The 27,153-nt window shown below is 46.5% G+C and overlaps 1 protein-coding gene across 1 annotated transcript in view; it reads left to right on the forward strand.

The window, feature by feature from the left end:
* The window catches only part of LOC144761839 (uncharacterized), a 151,081-nt gene that overhangs the window by 70,175 nt on the left and 53,753 nt on the right, over positions 1 to 27,153 (forward strand). The window contains exons 3-4 of the mRNA XM_078647066.1: positions 12,223 to 12,370; positions 23,592 to 23,705. Coding sequence (XP_078503192.1) covers positions 12,223 to 12,370; positions 23,592 to 23,705 — 262 coding nt within the window. The remainder of the gene's footprint in view (positions 1 to 12,222; positions 12,371 to 23,591; positions 23,706 to 27,153) is intronic.

Genomic DNA, 27,153 nt, shown 5'->3' on the forward strand with positions numbered 1-27,153 from the left:
CTCTTTCCCAACAGGTGTTTTTACACATTCCCTGCTGCTTCCGCACAGGTGTTTTCAACACTTCTGCTTGGGTTCCTGCTTTATCACTCTCAAGGGGAGTATTCTCTTTAGGATACTTGCTTCTAGAGTCCTTGGACCATTCGGTTGGTCATGACAGTTTCCGACTGTCGTGTCTAGCTCCGTCTCCTCCTCTATCATGCAAGGGACCGTTGCTCCTCCCGGGTGTGGGGCTGATGTGGCTTACTAGTCTGGGCATTGTTCTGTCCACTTCTGCTTCCTCATGACTGTTGGTACTTTTCGGGTACTCTGTGTTACGCTTCATTTCTGGGCGTATTTCTTTTGCCTCTATATCTGCTCTGTACTGTTACACAGCAAAATCGTGCTGTCAAGGTTCCTTCATTCGATGTCCGTGGTCATTCACCCGGTCTGCTTGCCTACGTGCTCTTATGTGGATGTCCAGCTTGCTTGGTGCCCCTTTTTGCCGGTTGCCTTCTTGCTATTGCGTCTCTCGCATCTGGGCGGCTCACCTAATCCTACAGTGGAGCTCTTGTTCTACTTCGTGTTTTTCTGCCGTCCACAAGGTATGCTTCTGTTTCGTCCAGTCTCCCACTTGACTGTCATTCTTACTGTAGTCCTGTATTGGGTGCTTCTGATGGTTGCCGTCAGCCCTTTCACATGCCTCATAACAGAGTGACTCCAACGGTGTGTCTTCAGTTTCTAGTAATACTGGCACTTTCTGTTCATGGATCGGCATCCTGCCAATACTGTCCTACGTATTTGACTGGTGCAGGATTCAACAGTGCTTTTTTCCACTGTTGTGCATGCTGGACCGGTATGTGTTGACTCTGTCCTACTGGGTGTCTTCTCTCTGGGATTTACTTACGGTCAGCACACCAAATCCTGCGGACCCATCAGACCATGGGTTCAGTTCCACTTCTTGCGAAGTCATGAACTTTCCCTTTCACACAGACATATCTAGCGTATGTGTTCTTTCTCTCACCCAGTATACATACGGCGGGTTTTCATGCTGTTATTTGACGGCTTGTGGTACCTTTGCCTCCCAATGTTTTTTGCTCTTTCTGAGCTTCATGGTCTGGCGTGGCTGCGCTGGTTTGCAATCCCTACCGTGGGTCGTCACCTTGTTGACGGCAATGTTGCCTCTGCAACTTATTGGGGTTCAGTCACAGACCCGCCTCCTCTATGGGTATGGCTTTGGTATCTATTCTAAGTTAAGGAATCTGCGGCTAGACGTCTCTATCAGATGAACGAGTTACTTACCTTCAGTAACAATGTATCTGGTAGAGACGTAGTCTAGCCGCAGATTCCTTAACGCCCGCGCGTCCTCCCCATTCTGCTAGGACCTTTTCTGGTTGGGCTTTCTACGCTCACCTCCCTCCGGGTGGCTTGATCCTACTGCAGGGTGACGCTTTCAATTACCTCCAACAAAGAATGCTTCATTCTGCTTTCATGGCTCTACTCCGCCCATTCTCGTAATTGGACGGTTTGATCATGTGTCATGTATCCTTTCCAACCTTACCCTCTGGGTTGTACAGTGCGGGTTCTATTCGTGTATTTTCCCACCCCACTCTCCCGTTCTCTATAGCCTTGGGGTCTCTTACCACCCCTGCGCTCAATTGGTTTAAAGTCTATTGGCTCTGCCACATTTTATATGTCTCTTATTGGGTATACAACATCTCTTTCTGGTGACGTCTTGTGGTCAATTGTCCTAGATCCTGTGTTCCGGACTTTTTGTCCTTCATGGTTATATATTAAGGTTTCGGACTTCCTGTCGTCTACCATGATGTTGTTTACATCTTCATTTACCTCCAAGGGTGGTTAACCTTCACTTTTGCGGAGTTGCTTCTCCGAGCGGTGCTCTGCTCTTTCCCTTTACTAGTTTTCAATATACAGTGCCTGGCACTTTCCTTTATGGTGCTGTTTTTCACCATTCCATGTCTATTCATAATTTTCGCACACTGTACCCTATTTCTAACAGTTTTTTGGTAGTGGCTCTGCGTTTCCCCTACGAAACTGATGTCAGAGCGCCAAGAGGGGCTTATATGGCTCCGCTAACGTCACGTCAATGGACGACGTCAGGGCCGAGCCGTGCTTCGCCGCCTCCGTCGCGCAGTGGTGCTGCTGCGGAAAGTTTTCTGTATCCAATCTGACGCCTGGGGATATTCTAAGTTAAGGAATCTGCTGATGGCTGATTAGCCAGAAACCGGTCCCAGGAGGCTTGTTTCCGGTCCAGGGAAGACATGGCTTGGCAGTTCGGGCTGGACTGTTCCCACGAGGCACAGGGTCAGACTGATTTGCATATAGCCATGTCTGAACTGGGGTGGTGGAGTGAGCTAAAGAATGATGATGATTAAACCCAGATCAGTTGACTGGGACTGAGTCTTTGATTTGCTCAAATGCTCCGTCCATCATCCCCTTTGGTATCGCTTTGTTCCCCCTTTGGTATTGCCCCAAAACAACATGGCAGCCTCTCAACATATCCCTCAGCCTACAGTGTAGCCACCTTTGTGGTATCTCCTCTGCAGACTTAGAGATCCCTGCCAGGCATGAAATAATTTCTAAATATGGGGGGGGGGGGTCCCTTCTCTGGGGCCGGGGGGGGGGGGTAGAACCATAACCTCTGCTGGCCTGGTGGGCCGGTCCTCTGCTCACAGCTACCAGACCCACCTTTCGTTTTGAGGGTGAAACCCACCAGTTCCACCCCCTGGATTTTATCCATTTGTATGGTCTTTAACTCCCTTTTTTAAAACAGCCATTCCCCTATCCTATCTTCTCAGCCCTCAGTTGATGGATTAGCAAGTTATTCCTAGATCCACTTCCGAGTCGGGGGGAATCCAGGTTTCAGTAATGAACAGGATCTCCCATTAATTTGATTCCATTAGGACATTAAGTTCTATGGCATGTTTCACTAAAGAGCGGGCTTTTGGCGTGCCACATTGAATTCCCTCCCCTCCTGATATTATGCAAACAGGGGTGGTGGTATTAATCTTCACATGTTCAATGGCAAATGGTGGATAAAGTAGTGGATCGTTGGCTGAGGCAAGGCAAATTATGTGGTGGAAGTGATATTTTGGCAACATTTTGTGTGGTTAAGTCCTTGCCTGTGGATCTTTCTGAATGGCCTTGGTGGAAATTTGGGATTGCTCTGAATGGACACTTCCAGGCTCTGACAAGGAGGGAGGTTAGGTTATTGTGGTTGTAAATTATTATGATAAATGCCCAGAGTTGAATGTTTGTGAAAGTGTGACTTTGAGTACTGTAATCAATTTTTATAGAATGCCTTTTGTAAAGAGGGTGTCACTTGGTTACTGATAATAGGCCACAGGTTGACCTGCATTAGGGTTTCAAATTAACTTGTCAGGTGTGGTGTGCAGCATCAAAGGAATACTTCTTACCACCTTAATCCAATGGGCAAGTTGAGCATTTCATTTATATCGTTAAAGAAGCTGTCCAACTTGCAGCAAGTGGTGAAATAAATGGGAACAGAGCATTCCAATCTACATTACTTACATGGCCATGCTTAATTCCATTATGGGTTTCACCATTTGCATTGTAGAGTGGATGGAAACAAGGTCTCGTCTAGCACCATGGTGGTTGAAGGAGAATGTCAAGGAATCTACACATTTTTGGGTGTAATACATAGATTTGAATAATATAAAAAGAGAAATATCATTTATTTGGATGGAAATAGAGGGCACCCTTCTGAGAATCTGCCTGGAGTGTATGATTCTGTAAGAAGCAGACGTCATAGGAATTATAATAAATCACAATCTAAACTGTCTAGTTCTGTATCAGTCACTAAGAAGGAGCAGTTTAGGTTGAAGGGGGTAATGTGTGGAATAGGCATAAGATATCTGTGTATAGAGGGCACGAGTAATTTTGTACTGTTTCCCCTGTTCCTGGCAACATCTTGCCATGTTCGCTTATGGATGATGATTCTTTTTGTTCCTATGCCCAAATGAAGTAGGTATGGGTGATGGCAGAGTTAGACTAGTAGTAGAGCTAGGAAGCATTCTGCCAAGTTTATGGATTACAATATGTTGTAGAAGTTTAGGTTGTGGTAGTTTTATATGTTTTTGCCTTCTTTTTATGGTACGTGATCTGCATGTGTATTCCTTTTGTTATGTTTCTGTAATGGGTAAAGCGTGTGTTATGTGTCCTGAGAATCTGTGTATAGGAATGTGTGGTGATGGTGATGTGCCCTAGTAAATTGCCCTCCCAGTCTCGTGACATGGGTGACGGGGCAGGGGCTGAAGCACCCAAGCTGGAGGGGATTGGAAAAACCACAGGTAGTTGCACAATGGTCGAGAGCCAGAAAGATCCTATAAATAACAGTGAGGAACAGGGACTAATAACCATTGTCGAACAGGGAGCACCACTCCTTATCAGTTCCCCCCGCTTAGGGCAGTGCACCCACACAATGGATCACTGCAAACCATCTTAGATGTGTCAACATTAGATGCCAAAACTCCAGACTTGTTGCACCAAATGATTATACGCTGCATGCAACTCTGGAGTAGTCCACCAGTGCTGGCAACCTAAAGTGAAACCACTCAGCATCTACACATGGTGTGTACCTGCAGTTAGATGTAATTAAACATATGGCACTAAATGGGGATAAGTGGGTAGTAGCAGGAAATCATATTGTAGAGGCCGCCATGTGACCCTTACCATCCAATGGGAAAAAGAACACAAAGGTAGAATCCACGAGGCACGAAAAAAGCGCCATGAGATTGCCACGCTGCCTGGTGCAAATGACCAGGCATTACTAAATAGAAGAGTGCTGGCCACTGGATGGGAACAAAAGGAAACCATAATAGAAGTAAACCAGCCAGAAGGGAAGGAAAATCATCAAAGCAAAATGGCTCCACAATTGAAACAGGAGAGCTAATTGGAGAGCAAGAGGAATGCAACAAAGACAATATGCAACTGTATCCAGTTTTTATGTAAAAACTCTGTACCCCAACTGCCCCCGCTCATTGCAGAGCCATGTGCTAAGTGCACCTCCTGGCCAAAAGTAAAGTACAAAAAGAAGAAGAAAGTTAAGAGAATTAAGAAAGGTAGATTGGCTCTGAAGCTCACAAAAAAGATAAGGAGACCAAGGGGTTTTAACCCCGGATGCAGGAAATGTTTCCGGAGACACCGCCATCCAGGCAGGGACTCCCTTAAGTGTTCTTGAAGATAACGACACTGAAATTGATGGTGAAAAGCAAAGTGGTGCAAATGGTAGGAGCTTTGCGCCAGGAAACCCATGTGAAAGTGTTTTTCTGGCTGAATCAAACAGCACAGTAGTGTGAACTAAACCGCTGGGGATATTTGAGAATTGTAATGTATTGACTCCCCAAGCACTAGCGAAATTTACTTTTATTGATCTATTCCCTGATCCAGTATGTCCATTACCAGTAAATCAAGCATGCCAACTAGAAGTGTGTCGGGCTATTCATGCTCTTGAGCGCGCTAACCCCAGATCCCAGGCTGTCTAGAGTGGGGTACATAGTGACATGGAGTTTTATGCACCAGTTACTCCGAATCTGATCAATGATAACATGGACCATCTGCATGTGAGTGGCCTAGATATGATCCCCCAAAGTAGGGATTGTAGCGTAGCATTGCGGCGAGAATGCCAGATGGAGTTGGGACAGGAGAACTCGGAGCAACACAATACGCGAGTCCTCCTCGGAAGACCGGAGGCACTTTATAAATTGACACCCAGTGTCCTAAGTGAAGCAAAAAATATGACAGTTACCAGGGGAAAAATAGAACTGTTATTATCAATCAGAAGAGGAGCCTTAACCTGCAGTAGGTGGTGACATTATTTTTCACTGGCTGCCAGCAGTACTGAACAGCCCTAAAACAGCAGGTTACAAAAATGATTACACCTCTGCCGCCTCATTTTAACTAAAAGGGCTCCCAGTTTCCTGTCCAAATTTGTACCACTAGACCTGGAGAGAGATGCGAAGCATAAAGCCAGCAAGATAACCATTATGTCCAGGAATATAGCCAGCCTACAACCAAAGTTTGAGGATGAGGACTGAGTGGAGTTTGTTAGTACTAAGAAGATTTGCTGGTTTCAGGAGACTTGGGCTGCGAATGGTACTTTAGCTGAATCAGTGCCAGGCAAAATGTGTTTTGCCACCAAAGCAAATAGATCTAGTAAGGGCGGGGGGTCTCTCCTCCTGGATCTCATCAAAACTAGCTTATATGGTTTCAAAAGTTTCTTTATTCACAACTCGATTATGTTTGTTGCACGTACCAAGGACCACAAGAAACCACAAGCCATAGTAGTTGTTGTCAATGTCTACTTGAAGCCCAACCAGTGTGGTAAACCTGAGGATCAATCAGCAATACTACAGGAAGTCATGCATGGAATAAAGGCCAAGGTGAAACCCGGCGACATTCATTATCTGATAGTATGTGAAGATTTTAATAATCACCCGCCCAAATATATATGAAATGAGGCAGCATGCAGAGAGGAAGCAAGCTGGGTATCCCTTTGCCTGATATTGCCTGCTCTATTCCAATCAGCAGGTACAGTAAAGGGAGATCCTCCGCTAACTTCCTTTCCAATCTAGAGCTAAGCTCCTATGTTCCAAAGCAATAAGAGAAGTGGTACCCTATTTCCAAACAATCAGTGGGAACTGATGATGGAATCCAAGTAATTCAGTGGCCTAAGGGTGATCACGACCCTCTGTGCTTCAAGCATGGAATAGTGACAGGGTTTGAAGGTCCTCCATGTTATAATGCTAGTATATTCCCAGATAACAGTAGGAGAGATGTCAAATGAATTGCGGATAGCTACTCAATCGACAAGAACATGCTGATAATATCCGTAGAGGAATATCTTCCATATATTCAAGCTGTGGAAAATGGGGCCCATATTGTGATACTAGAAAATTATAGTAAATTGATACTTGTTTAGCGTACTACTCACCCGTAAGGGTCTCAAGGCACTTGTACGAATACCGCTGTAGAACCCATCCTGGCTTTCCCTGTGAGGTGTCCACTCCTGGGCACCCCCAAGGTAGAGGCCAGGCATCCTTAGCGTTGTGGGGGCCGTTGTGGAGATTAAGCAAGCTATTGCCCAGAGTTGCAGAGTGGGACTCCATGATTGGAATTGGCACCGAGGTGAGAATGATCAGGTCCGTGGAATTTTTGAGCTCAAGACCCACCGAGGCGGGGAATTGAACCCTGGTCCCGGGCTAGACCTCTGCATCAGGGTCTGCCGCTCTAACCATTGAGCCACACTTCTCCACAGACTCTGTTATAGGACTCTGTCAAGGGAGCTTAAAGGCAAATGGTCTACATCAAGAGTGGCCAAGTAGAATGGTCTTTTAAAGAATTACTTTGGGTGGTACCATACGGAGTGTAGACTTGCCAAGTCAAAGGTCTCTAATGCATATCGGTACCGGCATCATTCTTTAATCAATAATCACATTTTTGAGCGCAAGGAGCAAATGCAAAGCCCTACTAAGGAAGAAGAAATCAAACTACCAGCAAGGAGTGTGGAGCGACCTGATTGAGGCAGCAGAAGAGAAAAATAGTAGATCTTTTTCGGGGGAAATTGCCAGAGTATTCAGGGATGGTCCAAACAGTCATGGCCATCAGATTTGCTCACACACCTAGGTGGACCACTAAAAGGCAGTATATAATAGCAGTGGTGGTTTGACACATTTGGGAGAACTTGCCAACCATAGACCAAAGAGAGAACTAAGCATTCTACGCCTGGAGGTAGAAAGAGCAGTCATAGAGCAAAAGTCCAATAAAGCCCCTGGCCCCGATTGTGTCCAAGTGGACATGTTTTGCTCTGACCTGAAGGTCTGGTCAATATTCCTATCTAAGATGTTTAGTGCAGCTATTGGGGAAAAAATGCATCCCCTCTTCTTGGCAAACTGCTATCATAGTGCCCTTCCACAAAAAAGGAAGTAAGATGCTTCCCAATAATTACAGGCCTATTTCATTATCAGAGAGCACCTGAAAAATCTTTGGCTGTGTAATTTCAAATAGGCTGCAAGGGTGGATTGACAATAATAATGTTCTAATCGATGCATAGGCTAGATTCTGTACAAGCATCAGCACTATCTATCAACCTGTCAGACCATATATGGTGTGTGCCAAATATAGAAGGGTGCTCAAATTTTCTCTATATAATTAAAATTGGCGATTGATCTAGTTAACAGATCCAAATTTTTGCAATCACTAGAAAAATGGGGGTGGAAAACAACCCTCCTTCAAGCTCTTAAAACAGTGCATGCAGAAACAAGCACTTCTGATCGCTACGGAAGCTCTGGGGTATACACCACTCATTTTACAATCTGCTCTGGTGTACAGCAAGGCTGTCTACATGCCCGCTGTTCTATTTTAAAACAAATGGAAATAATTTCTATCCAGAGAGAGCCTTGGATGCCCCGAGGTTGTGCAGTAATAACCAATACTTATTCTTCTTTTTACATATGACGCAGTTCTATTGATGCTATTGATGTATACACAAAACGCAATGCATAAATCTTTGGAGAACTTTGAGAGCATCTGTAGCCAAAAAGGTCTTTTCATTAACACACAAAAAACTAAAATGATGCAAATTTCAATGGCTCCGCCTTGAAGGAAATCCACAAGGATAAATCATCAAGTGCTTGAAACCATCCATTAAGATCTATGACTATTTGGGCATTCGCTTCTTTAACAAACTGAACTGGCGTGACTGTATTGAAAAGGCAACCAATGTCTTGCAGCGTCAAGCAAACGTCATCCTTCGGACTAGAGAAAAAATTGGTTGCCACATCTTGAGCATTATTTTACAAGGTTACAGACAAAAAGCGGTAGTATCAGCTACTTTGGGGATACAGTTACTGCACACAATTGCAAATAACTGAAGATTCATTCCCGCGATCCCCTTTTGAATTTAAGTAAATCGCAGCCACTATAGTGGAGAAGTGTGGCTCACTGGTTAGAGGAGGCAGACCTGGAAGCAGAGGTCAGCCCTGGACCAAGGTTCAATTCCCGGCTCGGCAGGGTCTTGAGTCCTAAAATGTCCATGGACTCGACAATTCTCGCTCCGGTGCCTACTCGATTCATGGGTTCACACTCCGCGACTCTGGGCAATAGCTTGCTTAATCTCCACAATGGCCCCTCGTGGCGGGATGCCTGGCTTTCACCTTGCGGATACCCTGCCGGGGTTATCTCACAGGGGAATACCAGGACGGGTTCCCTAAGCAAGCGCTTAGAAACCGCTTGGTGATTTGCGCTATATAAATTCCTGTACATTTACATTTTACATTTCACTATGGGGCATCCTATCTGAGAGTGGTTTTGGAAGCATCGACCCTAGGAATTTTACAGTACAATCCCTGGCTAATCTATGTTAAGAGATGCCTGGATGAACTTGGACTCTCTCATCTTTGGTCCAGTCCTGCTCTTGTAGATCACGCCACAGTTGGCTTGATAAAAGACACCTTCATGAGCCGGAAACTTCTCGCCTTGGACAGGCCTGTTCCCCACATTTGACTATTAACTATTTTCAAGTAAAACATACATTAGGTATTTAGCTAACTGAAAATGCCACTGTTGCACACCACACTTTGCATTTAAACTTCCGCTTGGGTACCCTACCTACCAGAGTGTATTTTGCCAAGTTTGCTGTTAACCGTTTTGGGACCGATTGATGTGATTGTAAGTTGGGAGTGTGGGAGACACAATCACTTTTTGCTGTTTTGCACTAAAACCAAGCACTTACGCTCCAGGTGGCTTGTGCCACTGTTTAACCAGTTCTCAACCGTAGCTTGACTGAAGCACTTGCACTTTGCCACAGAACGGTTAATCCAGCTGTCTGTATGGCAGTGGCCAGTTATATTCTGCCTGCCAGACCAGTTACAAGAAGGTACTTGATAGCACAGGCTCAAGCTAGCGATTAATTATGTTGGTGTTCCTTTGTATAATCGTCAATGTCATTGCTCTTTTGGGTTAGCAAAGCAGTCCGCTCTCAGCAGTTCAATGCTTACTGTTAAACTGCTGAGAGAGGGTATGTTGACGTGGTCTGAAGAGGGCGGAGAAGGAGCGGCCTGGATGAAGGGAACGCAGTGCTGTGTGCAGGAAACAGAGGTGCCGATGGGGCCTCTTACTTGCATAGTCCAGCTGCAGATTCTCTTGACCATTTAGACAGTTCCCTGGCTCAGGGGATTTTAACTTCCCCACTGACTGGTGAACCAGCTTGCAGACAGATTACCAAGAGGTTCAAACGGATCTACTTCTGGCTTGAGGACTTTGGTCTCTTTAGAGGTCCTCATCTTTGGACATATGAAGAATAACTACATAACCTCAGTCACCACAAGCCTTTATGTCACCCTACACACCATTTTCAAATACTTACGTCCATGAGCATTATGTTTTACGCATGTCGGTAATGCAGGGTGCTGAGCAGAATTTTGTTCACACACCTCTCCACTCTGTAGGTAAGGCTGTCATCAGGGGCATGAACATTCAGCCTGTGATGCTCAGTAAGAGAACTGTAGGCATTTTAGAGGATTGAAAATAAGCGAGCTAGATTTTGCTTTCCATTGAAAAGAATTATTGTACAGAATATGGCCAAATTTAATCCGCTCGCTCCCTGGGGCATGCAGACAGGAACCGTGGCCTGAAATAGTTACACAAGGTGGCACCCAGATACTTCTGCATCCAAAACATTGGGTCCTTCAGTGTAAGGACAATTTGCTGCACCAACAACAGACAGAAAACATAGAGGCAAATTCATTAGGTTACAGGCCGTCCTGCTCTGTAGCCTGCTGGAACCTCATCTGGGAGTCCACCAAGCCTTCCTGTTTACAGCAGTAACCTCTAGTTGTCCCATTTCAAGATGGTGTTCATGCCATAGTTTAACCAGACTAAAAGCACCCGTTCTCCAGTGAGGGACGGAGCCACAAGTCAGGGAGCTTTCACGGTTCATTCTTTTCCATTCGTAGCCGATGGGAATTGTCCTCATCTCACTAACCAATAGGTAAAACTCCAGCTTCTGTAACATTGTTGAACTTGTATTCTAAAGTAGCCTAAACACAAAAAAGAAATATTAATAAACCACCCTGGCATAAGTTCATCTGTAGCCATCAGAAGTTTAAAATGGCAGCTCGCTGTGAGTTGTCAGCAGTAAAAATGTGCTTCATGGACTTGTGGTTCCCAATATACCCTCAGCCATAGATGTCTTAGAGGACTAGCACAGTTTGCTATCCTCAAATTTAAGAATGTAAGCAATTCGAATGGCATCACCAATGGGTCATTAGGCCATAGTATTGGACAGGACTATAATGCAAGTTTTTGCGGCTAACCAGTGTAGAAGAATAAAGGAATTGTAAGTTTTAAGAAATGCTTTGTTTCTTTGCTTTGCTTTATGAAATAGCACACCAATATCTAAAAGCAGTGTGCAGATAATTTCGAGTTTGGCAGAAGGTACACCCTCGCAAACATGACAGCATACCCTGTGCGCCAAACTGACAGTCTGCCCTCCCCGCTTAAGGTTGAGAGGATGGTGAACCCCTGAAAGGAGGGGGGCTCCGTCAACGAAAAGCTACATCCGATGTCCCGACAGTATAGTACATCAGACTAAAGGCATCATAAATCCCACTCTGTTTAGAGTGTACGGTCTGATGGGTCTTTTGTTTGTCCATCATCGCCAGCGAATAACTGGTGATGGTGCACAGGCAAAAAATAGTGGGCCCGCGCCCACACCATGAAAGAAAACTCTCAGGGTGTGGAGTCATTCTTATTTTGTTACTTATAAAGTTCCATTTTGGGAGAAAAATAACACATCTTAAGTTTGGAGCTCTGTCATCAAAACCAAAAGCGGCCGTCCACCCAACCTTTTGTGCTTTGAAGGGAACTGTAATAATTGCAGTTCTTTTTAGAGTACATAGATGGCCACAGGGCCAGTGGTCATCTCTAAAGAAGACAGACTACTGTTTATCACGGTGGTGAACTTTAAGTCCTTTGCCATCCTAACTTATGGTACTCTGTCCGCCAGGGTCTAAATCTGTTTGCATGTTGAACACAATGTAATTGACTCAAATCTGCCTATTTTATTGAACTGAATATCTAGACTTGCATGGTACAGTCTAATTCCATTCATTTATATTGTATAATTTAATTTGCATATAATCACAGAATCTGTTATGGAAGTTATTTGATTGACATTCATTGTTACTATGTTTATCTCTTCCTTAGGTATATTTTTGGAATCAGTGGGAAATCTGTCAAACAAATTTGCTACAGACTTTACTCCTGCCGGCTGGACGTTTTCCCTGAACTGGAATACTATATTTATTTGGCAGTTTCTTTGGTTTGGATATGCTCTTTCTGGGTTGTGTAGAAGGTATTTACTTTGTTTATATTACTATTAGCCTGGACTAATAGTCCATCAGGCCGAGCAAATTGGCAAGCTAGGAGTTGATACTATGGGACTGTCAACTTACTGTAGGAATTTAACTATAAATTAGTGCAAACTTCAAATTGCAAAGATTACCTGTCTATCCATGTGCTTTAATGTGTTATGGGCAAATCAGGATGGAGATATGGTCCACTACTTGAACTGTCAACTGTGGGGCAAGGAGACACAAGTGCTGATCTTGGCTTTTAAACTTATCATGGTCATGGGCAGATCTCTATTTCCATGGGGGTCAGTTCTGTTTCTTTGGAAGGATGGAGGATTGTGCTCTTCTGCTGTTCCGCCTCTGCCTCTCCTGCCTCTTTTCTCCATGCCTTTCTTGCTTCTGTGCCCTCTTTTTTCTTTGCCTACTCTGTCTTTCGTTTCTTCTTTTTTTACAGTGTTTTTCTTTCTTTTTACGGTGTTTTTTCTTCCCTGGCGCTGCTTCCCCTGTGGCCCCTCACCCGTCGAGTGTGTCCTTCTCACCTCTGAACTGACTTGCCCTCCCCTGATCCCTACTTAATGGCAGCTGCTGTGTGGCAAGCAGAGCAAGACCACTGACCTGGTTAGTGTTACTGCTCTTCCCCCATGCTGCTCTACCACTGAGTGTTGTCCCCTGAGCTCACTGTTGCAGGGTGTTCGAGGCCCTCCTCCACCCGCAGGCTCCTGCCTGCGCCTCATCCCTTGTTGTCCAGTGGAAGAGCACTCTGCTGTTCTGCCTCTACCTCTCTTGCCTCTTTCCTCTGTGCCCTCTTTTTTTCTTCCTTTTCTTTCTTCCCCTTTTTCTTTTTTTACAGGTTTTTATCTTTCTTTTTGCTGCGTTTTTTCTCCCTGTGGCTGCTGTCCCCACTGTCTCTCCCCCCTCCAGTGTGTCCTTCCCGCGTCCCAGCTGATCCACCCTCCCCAATCCCTACTTAATGGGGGCCGCTGCGCAGCTGCAAAACTGGCTCACGGAAAGCGTGTCAAATGCAAGCCTGTCTGCTCCGTGACCCGACCACAACCAGTGCCAGGGACCCGGGTCCTCTAATCCGCCTCCGCTACGACTCCTTCACCCTCCAGGCTCTCAGCCCCGGAGGCAGCAACAACTGCCAGCTCTCGCCGCCGAACAACACCCAAGGCCCTCTGTCCTGTCTACCCTGCCTTCTCACCTTCACCCACCTCCGAACTCCAGCAGCATCTCCCAGCCTACCGGACATCCCCGCTCACAAACCACTCAACTGCATCCTCCTCAACGTACGTTTCCTGCACAAGCATGTCATAGAAATCTGAGACCTCCTCAACACTCACTTGCGCGATGTCGTCCTCCTCACAGAAATCTGGACCAAAGCTAACTCTTCACCCAACATTCCAACAGCCATTCCAGACAGATACAAGATCCTGTGCTAGGACTGCCCCATCCGCCCAGGAAGAGGCATCAAAATTGTTTACAAAAGCACCTTCAGCATGAAGACCACCGTCCCGGACGACACAACGACCCCCATGGAGCACCTCCACTTCCAGATCCAGAACAACCCAAAAACAACTCGCTGCAGTACCCTCATCTACAGGCTGCCCGGCCCCAGCGCTCCTTTTACCAACGCCATCACCGACCTCATTGCACCCTATGCCCTCGCCTCCACAGACTACATTTTACTCAGAGACCTAAACTTGCACCTAGACAACCACAATGACTCAAACACAGCCTCTCTCCTAGTGAGCCTCACCAACACAGGACTGAAGCAACTAGTCACTGTCCCCACGCACACAGTAGAAGACACACTCAACCCAGTCTTCGGCAAAGGAAACAGATTCTCCTATAGCCATACCACGGAACACCTATGGACAAATCACCACTGCATCCATTTCTCCTTCAAAAAATCCACCATACACAAGTACGCAGAAGCTGGAACAAAGTCACTGAAGACCAGCTCATTTCTGCCCTCATCAGCACCCCACCACCGACTACACTATATGCAAAAAACGCAGCACGGGAACTCCACCACTGGATCACAAACTGTCATTGACACACTTGCCCCGCTCACGAAATCCACAGGAAGACACATCAAGAAAGCAAGCTGGATTCGACAAGACATGGAGTAACAACAAAACCCCGGAAACATGTGCCGCCTACAAAGCAGCCACCACCGCACGCCACCTTCTCATCAAATCCACAAGGAAGAAATCCCTTCAAGACAGAATCCTCACCAACGCCCACAATACCAAATAACTCTTCTCCGTCAGCAAGGAATTTGCCAAACCCTGCAGGGAAACAACAGACGTCCCACTCACCCACGACCTCTGCAACAGACTGAGCACCTTCTTCCACCTTAACATTAGGATGATGTACGACAACTTCAACATCAAAGACCTCCGCACCATTCCAGCTCCCCCTCCATGTGACCCCACCCAAGAGATCCTGCTCAAATGGACCCCCAGTCATAACAGAAGACCGCGCTGAGACCATGAAAAACATCCACTCTGGAGCACCCTCAGACCCCTGCCTGCACCACATCTTCCACGGAGCCGCCTCGGCTATCACATCTGAACTACGTTCCACGATCAACTGCTCCTTCAAGTCCGCCACCTTCCCAGACCCCTAGCTAACAACATCCTGGACATTTCCCAATCCAGATACCGCTGCAATCACAGCACCGAGACCGCTCTATACGTGCTCATTGACGGTATTCGCACCCTCTTCGTCCAGAGCGAAATGGCAGTGCTCATCCTGAACCTCTTGGCTACCTTCGACACCGTCTTCCACCGCACCCTAGGCACCACACTCCAGGACACCGGCATCCGCAGCAAGGACCTCAACTGGATATGCTCCTTCCTCACTGGCAGAACTCAACTGGTCAGACTCCCTCCCTACCTCTCGGAACCGACAGAGAACAACTATGGAGTGCCTTAGGGCTTCTCCCTCAACCCACCCTCTTCACCGTCTACATGGCCCCCTTCGCAACCATCGTCAGGAACCATGGCTCAACATCATCTCCTATGTCGATGACACCCAGCTTATCCTCTCCCTCACCAACGAACCCAACATCACCAAACAAACTTCCAAAAAGGGATGAAAGCCGTCACCACCTGGATGAAGAACAGCTGCCTGAAACTCAACTCGGAGAAAATAGAAGTCCTCATCCTTGGCTCCACCCCCTCTGCATGGGACGACTCCTGTTGGCCGCCCACCCTCGGAAATCCTCCCACTCCGACAAACCACGCTTGAAACCTCAGCATCATATTATACCCATCGCTCACAATGAACCGACAGATCAGCGTCGTATCCTCGACCTGCTTCAACACCCTCCGCATGCTTCGAAAGACATTCAGATGGATCCCAGCCGAATCCAGAAAAACTGTCACACACGGTTTCATCAGCAGCAGACTGGACTACGGAAACACTCTCTACATCAGAATCAATGAGAAACTCATTTGCGACCTCCAGACCATCCAGAACGCCGCCGCCAGACTGATACTCGACATCCCCCGCTGCAGTCACATCACCCAATACCTCAGCGATCTCCACTGGCTTCCAGTCGAAGAAATAATAACCTTCAGACTCCTCACCCAAGCAATCAAGGCCCTTCACAACACCGAACCCATATCCCTGAACAACTGTCTGTCCTTCCACGCACCCAAAAGACCAGCCGATCTCTCTCCTGCCACCATCCCATGCATCTACAAGACCAGAACAGGAGGAAAGTGTTTCTCCTACCTCGCAGGCAAGGCCTAGAACTACCTCCCCTTCTACCTCTGGCAAGCTCCACATTGCCCCAGTTCAGGAAGGTCCTCAAGACCTGGCTCTTCAGAGGACCCCAGAACTCAACGGAGCTGCGACCTCAGTCCCTTTAGACCCTCACAGGTGAGTAGTTGCGCTCTATCAACCCTGATTGATTGATTGATAGCGTGTAAATTAGAGCAAACTTTATCATAACTACTGTAAAATGGCCATGCAGGTGCAGTTTAGATAATTAAAGCAGAGAGTTGCAAAAAGGAAGTTTGTCACCATTTTGATGAACTACTCGCCGAGTATTACTTGTATATAATTATGAATTGCTATTCTGAATAACATATCACACAAATAATTCTAACTTGGGAGGAGTTTATGTGAAATTGGAGAGGAGACGAAAAAATTGAGAACGTGGCGAGAACCATCTAAAATTACAGCAAGGCATTAGGCTCAAGGCATTTAATATTATCAACATAAAGTCTGAAGTAACAGGCATGCATTGGTCCATGTTGTAATGTCACCAGAAATCCGCTAGACTGAGGATTAGCAGTCTAGCAGAGTGGTGACTGGGCTTCCTAGAGGAGGGCGTAGTGGGAAGGGCGTGTATAGGAAGTGAGGTAAAGGGGAAGGGAAGCCCTAGCTGAAGAGAGATTTCAGAGGCTAGCGCCGATATTAGTAGGCTATGAAACAAGCGAGGGGATCAGTAAATAAAGAAGTCTCCTAACAATTTTCACCAACTCCTGCTGATTTCTGGGAGTGAGTCACTCCCGCCCTCTCCCTGGTCAGAATCAGACACATGTTTCTATCCCTGCAAGGCATTCATGAAGGTTTCATCAGTTATCAATTAGGCACTTGTGTACTTGTGTACTAAAGCATTTTCCCATAGACACAAACTGGGTAAAGCATTTGATACATCTGGCCTTTAGTTCTTAGATGTGTTGTAGGATTGTCGGTCACTCGAATATACATACTGTTTTTTAATTCACCATTAAATAGACAGAAGACACTGACCCTCTGTTGAAGTGAAGGAGCATGCTGGAGTACCCCAATTTCTCACACATGGTGGTTTTTTGCTAGTGGATAGAGATATGTGGCTAGAATACTGTCAAGCAATTTGTCCACAGATGGGGCAGCTCCTCCTTTGAGTGGAGGAGCGTTGCCCCACTAATTAAAATGCTGCTTATGCCCCAGAGATGAATAAAGTTAGAAAAGGTATTCAAGTTTTTAATATGATTGGTGGTGCTTGGCTGTTGAAAGGTAATAGGTGTAGAACATTTATTAACAAAAGGCTGATGGTCCTTCCCGAGCTAGAGTGGTGGGAGGAGTTGTCACATACATCTGAATAGGGCTGTGCCTGGCCTCTCACAATGCTGTCTTCGGCCCCCTGGAGTGCGGCTGGAGCCAAGACCTGGCAGGACGAGAACTTGTGCACTACAGAGACAATCATTTGAAGAATGCCTACTTCAAAGGCCAAAAGGGGTATAAGTATTGGACCTAAAACGGCAGACTTTTAGAAGACTTCCGGAACAAGAGGAGACTCTGTCAAGGAGAAGAGCTGTAAGGAGGAGTACTTCCCCTTTGCTGTGTGTTGCTTTGCTGTGGTGGCTTGGAGTTGCTGCGTCTTCTTTGGAGAGGAAAAGGACTGGACTTTGCTGTGTATCCTGCTTGTGAAGTTTCTCCAAGGGCTTGTGCGTGCTTGCCTCCTGTTGGAAGTCTCAGGGTCAGCAAAGACTTCACTTACTGCACCTTGACTCCATTGCTGGTAGTTCTGAATTTGCCAAGTGATGTCAATTCCAGTTCTGGGCCACTGGAGGTGTCTGCTGGGCTGTAACTTCTAGAAAAGGATTCACAAAGCCATCACTGCCGCTGCCTGCACTGAAGCTGTGGTCTCCGCTCACTGGGTGAGCTCAACACCGACCTCAACGATAACGCAGCCCTAGTCTCGGCGACAACAATGCTTCACGTTGTCAGCAACAAGGCTGCTTGCACCGTGGCTGTGGACACTGACTTCTACAACCCCACAACCCTACTCTTACCGACGACATCGATTCGCACAGTCACTGACTCCACTGCCTACACTGTAGCCGTGGTCACCGCCCTCGACAGCACCATGCCCATGGTCTGCCGACGACAGCACCATCGACTCTGACATAGTCACCTGTCGCTGCTGCCTACACTGAAGCCATGGTTGCCGCCTCGTGAGGAGCACGAGATACCGACCGTGGCAACACCACATCCCTGGGTCAACCGACGACCATGCTGAACAGACGCCACGCCGCTGCCTGCAACGAATGCAAAACCAACAGTTGATGGACAGAATGCAGAACAATGTCATACATTCACCCCAGTACAGAGATCTGGGCTTAAATCCATCGTTTTTTTGCACTCCACACCACCCCAGTTCAGACATGGCCATACGCAAATCAGCCTTGACCCTGTGCCTCATGGGAACAGTCCAGCCCGAACTGCCAAGCCATGTCTTTACTGGACCGGAATCAAGCATCCTAGGACCGGTTTCTGGCTATCAGCCGTCTTCAGCCAGGATAGCTTGACTCCAGTGGTGTGGAGAGCATGGGACTCACGTCTGAGCATACCCATCCCACTCGGGGTGACAAATGCAAAACTAACAGTTGATGGACAGAATGCAGAACAATGTCATACATTCACCCCAGTACAGAGATCTGGGCTTAAATCCATCGTTTTTTTGCACTCCACAACACCCCAGTTCAGACATGGCCATATGCAAATCAGCCTTGACCCTGTGCCTCATGGGAACAGTCCAGCCCGAACTGCCAAGCCATATCTTTACTGGACCGGAATCAAGCATCCTAGGACCGGTTTCTGGCTATTAGCCGTCTTCATCCAGGATAGCTTAACTCCAGTGGTGTGGAGAGCATGGGACTCACGTCTGAGCATACCCATCCCACTCGGGGTGACAAATGCAAAACCAACAGTTGATGGACAGAATGAAGAACAATGTCATACATTCACCCCAGTACAGAGATCTGGGCTTAAATCCATCGTTTTTTTGCACTCCACACCACCCCAGTTCAGACATGGCCATATGCAAATCAGCCTTGACCTTGTGCCTCATGGGAACAGTCCAGCCCGAACTGCCAAGCCATGTCTTTACTGGACCGGAATCAAGCATCCTAGGACCGGTCTCTGGCTATCAGCCGTTTTCAGCCAGGATAGCTTGACTCCAGTGGTGTGGAGAGCATGGGACTCACGTCTGAGCATACCCATCCCACTCGGGATGACAAATGCAAAACCAACTGTTGATGGACAGAATGCAGAACAATGTCATACATTCACTCCAGTACAGAGATCTGGGCTTAAATCCATCGTTTTTTTGCACTCCTCTCCACCCTAGTTCAGACATGGCCATATGAAAATCAGCCTTGACCCTGTGCCTCATGGGAACACTCCAGCTCGAACTGCCAAGCCATGTCTTTACTGGACCGGAATCAAGCATCCTAGGACCGGTTTCTGGCTATCAGCCGTCTTCAGCCAGGATAGCTTGACTCCAGTGGTGTGGAGAGCATGGGACTCACGTCTGAGCATACCCATCCCACTCGGGGTGACAAATGCAAAACCAACAGTTGATGGACAGAATGAAGAACAATGTCATACATTCACCCCAGTACAGAGATCTGGGCTTAAATCCATCTTTTTTTTGCACTCCACACCACCCCAGTTCAGACATGGCCATATGCAAATCAGCCTTGACCCTGTGCCTCATGGGAACAGTCCAGCCCGAACTGCCAAGCCATGTCTTTACTGGACCGGAATCAAGCATCCTAGGACCGGTCTCTGGCTATCAGCCGTTTTCAGCCAGGATAGCTTGACTCCAGTGGTGTGGAGAGCATGGGACTCACGTCTGAGCATACCCATCCCACTCGGGATGACAAATGCAAAACCAACTGTTGATGGACAGAATGCAGAACAATGTCATACATTCACTCCAGTACAGAGATCTGGGCTTAAATCCATCGTTTTTTTGCACTCCACTCCACCCTAGTTCAGACATGGCCATATGAAAATCAGCCTTGACCCTGTGCCTCATGGGAACAGTCCAGCTCGAACTGCCAAGCCATGTCTTTACTGGACCGGAATCAAGCATCCTAGGACCGGTTTCTGGCTATCAGCCGTCTTCAGCCAGGATAGCTTGACTCCAGTGGTGTGGAGAGCATGGGACTCACGTCTGAGCATACCCATCCCACTCTGGGTGACAAATGCAAAACCAACAGTTGATGGACAGAATGCAGAACAATGTCATACATTCACCCCAGTACAGAGATCTGGGCTTAAATCCATCGTTTTTTTGCACTCCACACCACCCCAGTTCAGACATGGCCATATGCAAATCAGCCTTGACCCTGGGCCTCATGGGAACAGTCCAGCCCGAACTGCCAAGCCATGTCTTTACTGGACCGGAATCAAGCATCCTAGGACCGGTCTCTGGCTATCAGCCGTTTTCAGCCAGGATAGCTTGACTCCAGTGGTGTGGAGAGCATGGGACTCACGTCTGAGCATACCCATCCCACTCGGGATGACAAATGCAAAACCAACTGTTGATGGACAGAATGCAGAACAATGTCATACATTCACTCCAGTACAGAGATCTGGGCTTTAATCCATCGTTTTTTTGCACTCCACTCCACCCTAGTTCAGACATGGCCATATGAAAATCAGCCTTGACCCTGTGCCTCATGGGAACAGTCCAGCTCGAACTGCCAAGCCATGTCTTTACTGGACCGGAATCAAGCATCCTAGGACCGGTTTCTGGCTATCAGCCGTCTTCAGCCAGGATAGCTTGACTCCAGTGGTGTGGAGAGCATGGGACTCACGTCTGAGCATACCCATCCCACTCGGGGTGACAAATGCAAAACCAACAGTTGATGGACAGAATGAAGAACAATGTCATACATTCACCCCAGTACAGAGATCTGGGCTTAAATCCATCTTTTTTTTGCACTCCACACCACCCCAGTTCAGACATGGCCATATGCAAATCAGCCTTGACCCTGTGCCTCATGGGAACAGTCCAGCCCGAACTGCCAAGCCATGTCTTTACTGGACCGGAATCAAGCATCCTAGGACCGGTCTCTGGCTATCAGCCGTTTTCAGCCAGGATAGCTTGACTCCAGTGGTGTGGAGAGCATGGGACTCACGTCTGAGCATACCCATCCCACTCGGGATGACAAATGTAAAACCAACTGTTGATGGACAGAATGCAGAACAATGTCATACATTCACTCCAGTACAGAGATCTGGGCTTAAATCCATCTTTTTTTTTTGCACTCCACTCCACCCTAGTTCAGACATGGCCATATGAAAATCAGCCTTGACCCTGTGCCTCATGGGAACAGTCCAGCTCGAACTGCCAAGCCATGTCTTTACTGGACCGGAATCAAGCATCCTAGGACCAGTTTCTGGCTATCAGCCGTCTTCAGCCAGGATAGCTTGACTCCAGTGGTGTGGAGAGCATGGGACTCACGTCTGAGCATACCCATCCCACTCGGGGTGACAAATGCAAAACCAACAGTTGATGGACAGAATGCAGAACAATGTCATACATTCACCCCAGTACAGAGATCTGGGCTTAAATCCATCGTTTTTTTGCACTCCACCCCACCCCAGTTCAGACATGGCCATATGCAAATCAGCCTTGACCCTGTGCCTCATGGGAACAGTCCAGCCCGAACTGCCAAGCCATGTCTTTACTGGACCGGAATCAAGCATCGTTGCCTGCAACGAAGCCACGGACACCGCATCTTGAAGTGCACGACACACACCGCCTTCGATGACATAGCAGTCATCAGCGCTCCTGACTTCAACTTCATGGAGTTTGACTTCAAGGGCTCACCGACTTCCGCACTGACATGCAGCACTGACGCCGCGCGACTCAAGCGACACCTCACTGCTACACTTCACCGTAAGGTCCTCAAGGCCTCTTCAAATCCAAGGTACTGTTTGCGGGTCTTCCCAGACACTGTAGACAGCGATCAACTCCATCCAGGTCGGACTGAACTATTAGATTTGTTAGTCATAATTCCGTGATAGACCTGTTTGGCGCTATAAGCTTCAAGGAACTGTTTTTGTGCTTTATTCTTAACAAAATCATATCTTTCTTTGTGTATGTTGGATTTTTGTCGTTTTGGTTTTGGTTAGATTAGATAAATATGAGCTATTTTTCTAAACTGATGTGGTTTCCATTTTGTAGTGTTTTCACTGCGTTACTGTGTGTGTTATGTATAAATACTTTACACATTGCCTCTGACATAAGCCTGACTGCTCGTGCCAGCTACCAAGGGGGTGAGCTGGGGTTATCTTAGCGGTGTAATCCCCTTACCATGACTAGAAGGTAGGGTCCCCACTTGGACAGGTGTATACCACTGCCAACTAGAAACTCCGATTTCTAACACTTATGCATGGCAAATTGGTACTCTACTCTAAGGTGGCAATCTTGCATCCGCAGAACACACACCTCTTTTCTTGGTGAGGAATATTGGGTTAGCCTGTGGTGTATAGTAAACAGTAGCTAATGATCAGTGGCTTAATTGAAGGTGTGAACAAAGCAAACACGAAGAGATAATGGACGGCGGACTGAAACTTTTCAGACACTCACCCCCCAGTCACAGATGTGGGTTGAAGCCATCATCGTTCTTTAGCTAACTTCGCCACTCCAGTTCGGACCCAGCTATATGCAAATCAGTCTTGACCCTGTGCCTCATGGGAACAGTTCAGCCCGAATTGCCAAGCCAGGTCTTCCCTGGAGCAGAAACAAACAATCTGGGACAACCCTCATCAGCTAGGCTAGCTTGGATCCAGTGGCAAAGTGAGCAAGCGACCCACGTCAGGACATTCCCTGTTAACTTAAAGTGAACAAAGCAAACACAAGGAGATGATGGACGGAGCACTGAAACTTTTCAGTCACCCCCCCCCAGTCACAGATCTGGGTTGAATCCATCATAGTTTTTTTAGCTCACTTCGCCACCCCAGTTGTTTTTTATAAGGTGGATGGTTAAAATGTGCTTTTTTTTATCATCTCAAAAAGACATTACTATCCTGAGAGTAACCAATATCTCAATACCTTTACTTACCTCTCGTTTGCAGTTTGAACTAGGCTGTCTGGCTTCCAAGCAGCTCTTCCCAAAACCACCATCTTGTCTGGCCCAGAGACCAGTGGCGTAAAGTAATGATTGAGCCATTTAAAGATCTTGAAATGCTATAAAGTTTTTCTTTTTCCATAGGCAATCTATGTTGCAGCACCTCTTTTTGGGAGCTTTTTCTATTTAACCTGAATATTGGCATATGGTCTGTGCTTTATAAATTAGTATGTGTGAGTCTGTCTTCCTTGCAGATGCCAATAACCTAGGGTTATATATGAGATCAAACACTTTGTTCTAGTTTTCTAACACATGTATTGTTGCTAATTCATTGCTTTTGTTTTGACCTTAGAAACGAAAATGGATGGATGTATATAAAGCCAGATCTATTCCCAATCTGGTTTTACCTTGTGTGGATGCTCAACAACGCCCTCAACATTGGCTGGCTTTTCCTGTGGGATCGAGAGTAAGTCTAAACTGTGATCTTTCTAAAGGAGTATAACAAAACAAGCTCTAAAATGTTCTCAACTAGAGAAACTGAGATATGTCTTGCAGAAGAGGAGGCAGACATTGAGGGTGGTCAGTGGAGCTCTGGTGAGGACCAGCTGCCCCTATCGGTTACTGCCATCCTATACAATGTGCCAAATACTTACCGTTCTTTTCGTACTCGGCTGAACCTCTGTGCTCCATTAACTACCACCTTAGGTGTGTACAGTTCCCACTAAGCACCGCATGGCATTCACTCGGGCCTCCGGGAATCATATCACTACACCAGCGACAGCCAGAAACCAGTGTCCCACACCGCAGCTCCGCTGCCAACATTGAGGAGTAAACGGCAAGCCGGACTCTCAGCAGAGCCCCTCTCTCCACACCTACCTAGCTAGACCAGCAAAAAGAAAGAAAGAAAAGACCTAGATGGGTGGACCAGGCTTATCTGAGTCTGATGAGTAACATCCTCTGGAGGAGAAGGTAAACACAGCAGGATGTTGTTGGGCCTCCATGGCCCTAGATAAGAGGGAGGACTTAAGAGGAAGAACAGAGAATTGTATAGAGAGTTTTTTCGTTTTTTTTTTTGTTTTTGCTTGGTCAAGTACTGCCTTGAGGCACACAAACATTTAGAAAAGACTCGAACTGAAAAGAACTAACAACTGACACATTGTGGAGGCATGTGGTTAGCTGGATAGGTGGAGAAGGCAGGGAGACTGTGGGGGGATGAACTGACACAGAAGGGAAAGATTGAATGCAAAGTTTCTAGATGGCACTTATAAGGGATACATTTTGGTGGTCACTCCTGGGATCTTTTCGATGAGCATCACTTTGAGATTGTAAACAGAGTGACCAAAGCCATGCAGGTGAATGTATTCGCTCTGGGGTGGTGGAGGAGAGGCACTCACCTACCCTCAAAAACAAACCTACACCACAAAATATAAATATGGAGTTTCTCAAAATGCATGTGAAAAGTGTGTATATGTTTTCCCCATAACACAGCAAAGCTGAACGTGGAGCAGAAATTAAATAGGTCCTGGTTATTTGGAGTAGATAAGAGTGACGGTCACAAAATGAACTGTGACTTCAACACTTAGCCCAAGTCTCTGAGACTCGCGCCCTGGACCCGAGTTACGAGCAATGCTCTTATAAAGGGATGGGTGGCTCCCCTCGAAAAACAGGTTACTGAATGAAGTTTGAATTAAGAAAGATAGGGATGGGTGGAAATGATGGTGCCTGAGGTGGCATCGGCCCATCTGTCCTCATCATTGGCTTACATGATTTTGATAGCACATTATTCGTGCAGCTGCTGAGTTATACATGTGGTCCCAGAGGGAGTTAAAAGGAAAAACATATATGGAGGCTTCAATGTTTACCTGCTTTTGGGTGTAGAATTGGATTGTGTGCCATACCGGGTCCCTAGCCATACACACAGCTTCTTTCCAAGGTGACCAGGAAGCAGGGGATGATGTCCTCCTTGCCCTTGGCTCAGTGGCCTGCTGGATGCTGGCTCGGGAAACATCCTTTACCACGAAACTTTTACAACGCGGTATCATTACCACGCAGGTTTTACAACGCAAGTCTTGCGCTTGAGGGCGCTGTAGGATAGGGAATAGTTTAATTTACTATCCAACACCTTCCCTACTATCCACGGGGACTGGAGTTGGAATAGTAAATTAAACTATTCACTATCCAGCACCCCCCCAACGCAAGTCGTTGTAGCGACTTACATTGTAAAACCTGCATGGTAACGGTACGCGTTGTAAAAGCACGCGTTGTACCGTCATACATCCGCTGGCTCATGGTGAAAGCAGACCACATGGCAGATGCTAGGAGGTCGGGATGCTGAAGCAAAACAGAGAATATGACAAAATGTCCTAGACTGCCATGAGAGGAGGTGAAAAGACTGGAGGTCCACTTCGGCAAGGAACAGAGGCAAGCTAATCTTGCCCTCCTAGACGCTGTGAAAGGCAGTATAAAAGATTTTTTTTCAGGAAACATACAGAATTTCATACCAAAAGTGATGAGGTCTCTGAGAAATCTCTAAGGCTAGCTCAAACACTCAAGGAAGATGGCTGCCAACCGGTTCCTCTCTACATCGGTACAGAGGGAGCTTGCATGTCCTGATCTGTTGATGTTATTGATAAAACAAAGAATGATTAGATGGGCTTATAGGAGGCTCCCCAGATGAACACCTTTAGAATACAGCTAAGGTAGTGAAACTGTGGGCCATGCTTAGCTTTAGTAGTCATAGTGGTCAAGAAGATCGCTGGCAAAAGGAAAACACGTGTAGACAACTTTTAAATCTAGAGCTTGAGTATGGGTTTTTGATCCGCTCGCCTGTGCCTGGATGAGGAAAAGGAGATTTACAAACATTAAGTGGGCATGATGATAAAACAAATTTGTGGGAATTTCAGATGTCTTTTGGGAATTTTATTCTGAACTTTATAATGAAGACTCAAACTGCTCTGTTGAGTATCTTAGGCCATTCTGGCTGGGGCTAAAATGCCTCTTTATGAAGAATTCCCTACAAAATTTGACCAACCCTTTACATTGGGGGACAAAATCATGGGAATAAAAGGGCAGCTTTAGAAGTAAGTCCACTGGTGCAAAATTAATTCCATCAGAATTTTTATTGGCGTGTTAGCTCATTTGTTTCTTGATAAAATGAAATCAATGTTTTTTTAGCAATTAAAGGTCCTTTTATCAAAAATGTAAATAAACATAGTGATATTCCTGGAGAAAAAGAAACACCCCAGGAAATGTGCTTCTTACTACCTAATATTCTTTGATTAACACTGGTGTTTTTGAAAGCCTTGAGTAATCGTTTGGCTGAGATAATACATCAATTGGTTTTCCCATGCAGCATGGCTTTATCCCAAGTAGATATTCCACTGTTCATATGAATATGGCCATCTCTATTTTTGATGTAGCAAACAGCAATTAGAGGTAGAGATGGGATCATCCTAGTAAATACCCAGAAGGCATTCAATAGGGTCGCCTGGCCTGCCCGTTGGTTTTCAGTAGTCAAGTTGGGGGTTTGGTTTTAGATTTTTAAAGGTTCATTCAAATTCTATTTGAAAAATGTTATTATATCTAGTCCCTTTTCTCAACTCATGTGGAAAAAGCAAGCAGAATCCTACCAGCCTTTGCTTAATAGTAGTGAGAGGAAAATGACAGATCACATTGCATCGTTTTCGTCCGACCGGCTTGCTCGGTGTTGGGACACTCCATCGCCACCCCCCCCCCCCTTCTGGTATTGATTAAAGAAAGCTATCAAAAATGGCTGCTCACCTTGTGACGCCCTGTCATCCTCTGACACCCAAAGACATCTGCATCTGGTGGCATGCAGATACTTTAAACACCTCACCTCCAAGACACAATACTGCCCATTTTAGGGAGAAGGAGGCATCTATATTGATCTGCAG

Source organism: Lissotriton helveticus, chromosome 6 (assembly GCF_964261635.1).
Source record: "Lissotriton helveticus chromosome 6, aLisHel1.1, whole genome shotgun sequence".
NCBI classification, from domain to species: domain Eukaryota; kingdom Metazoa; phylum Chordata; class Amphibia; order Caudata; family Salamandridae; genus Lissotriton; species Lissotriton helveticus.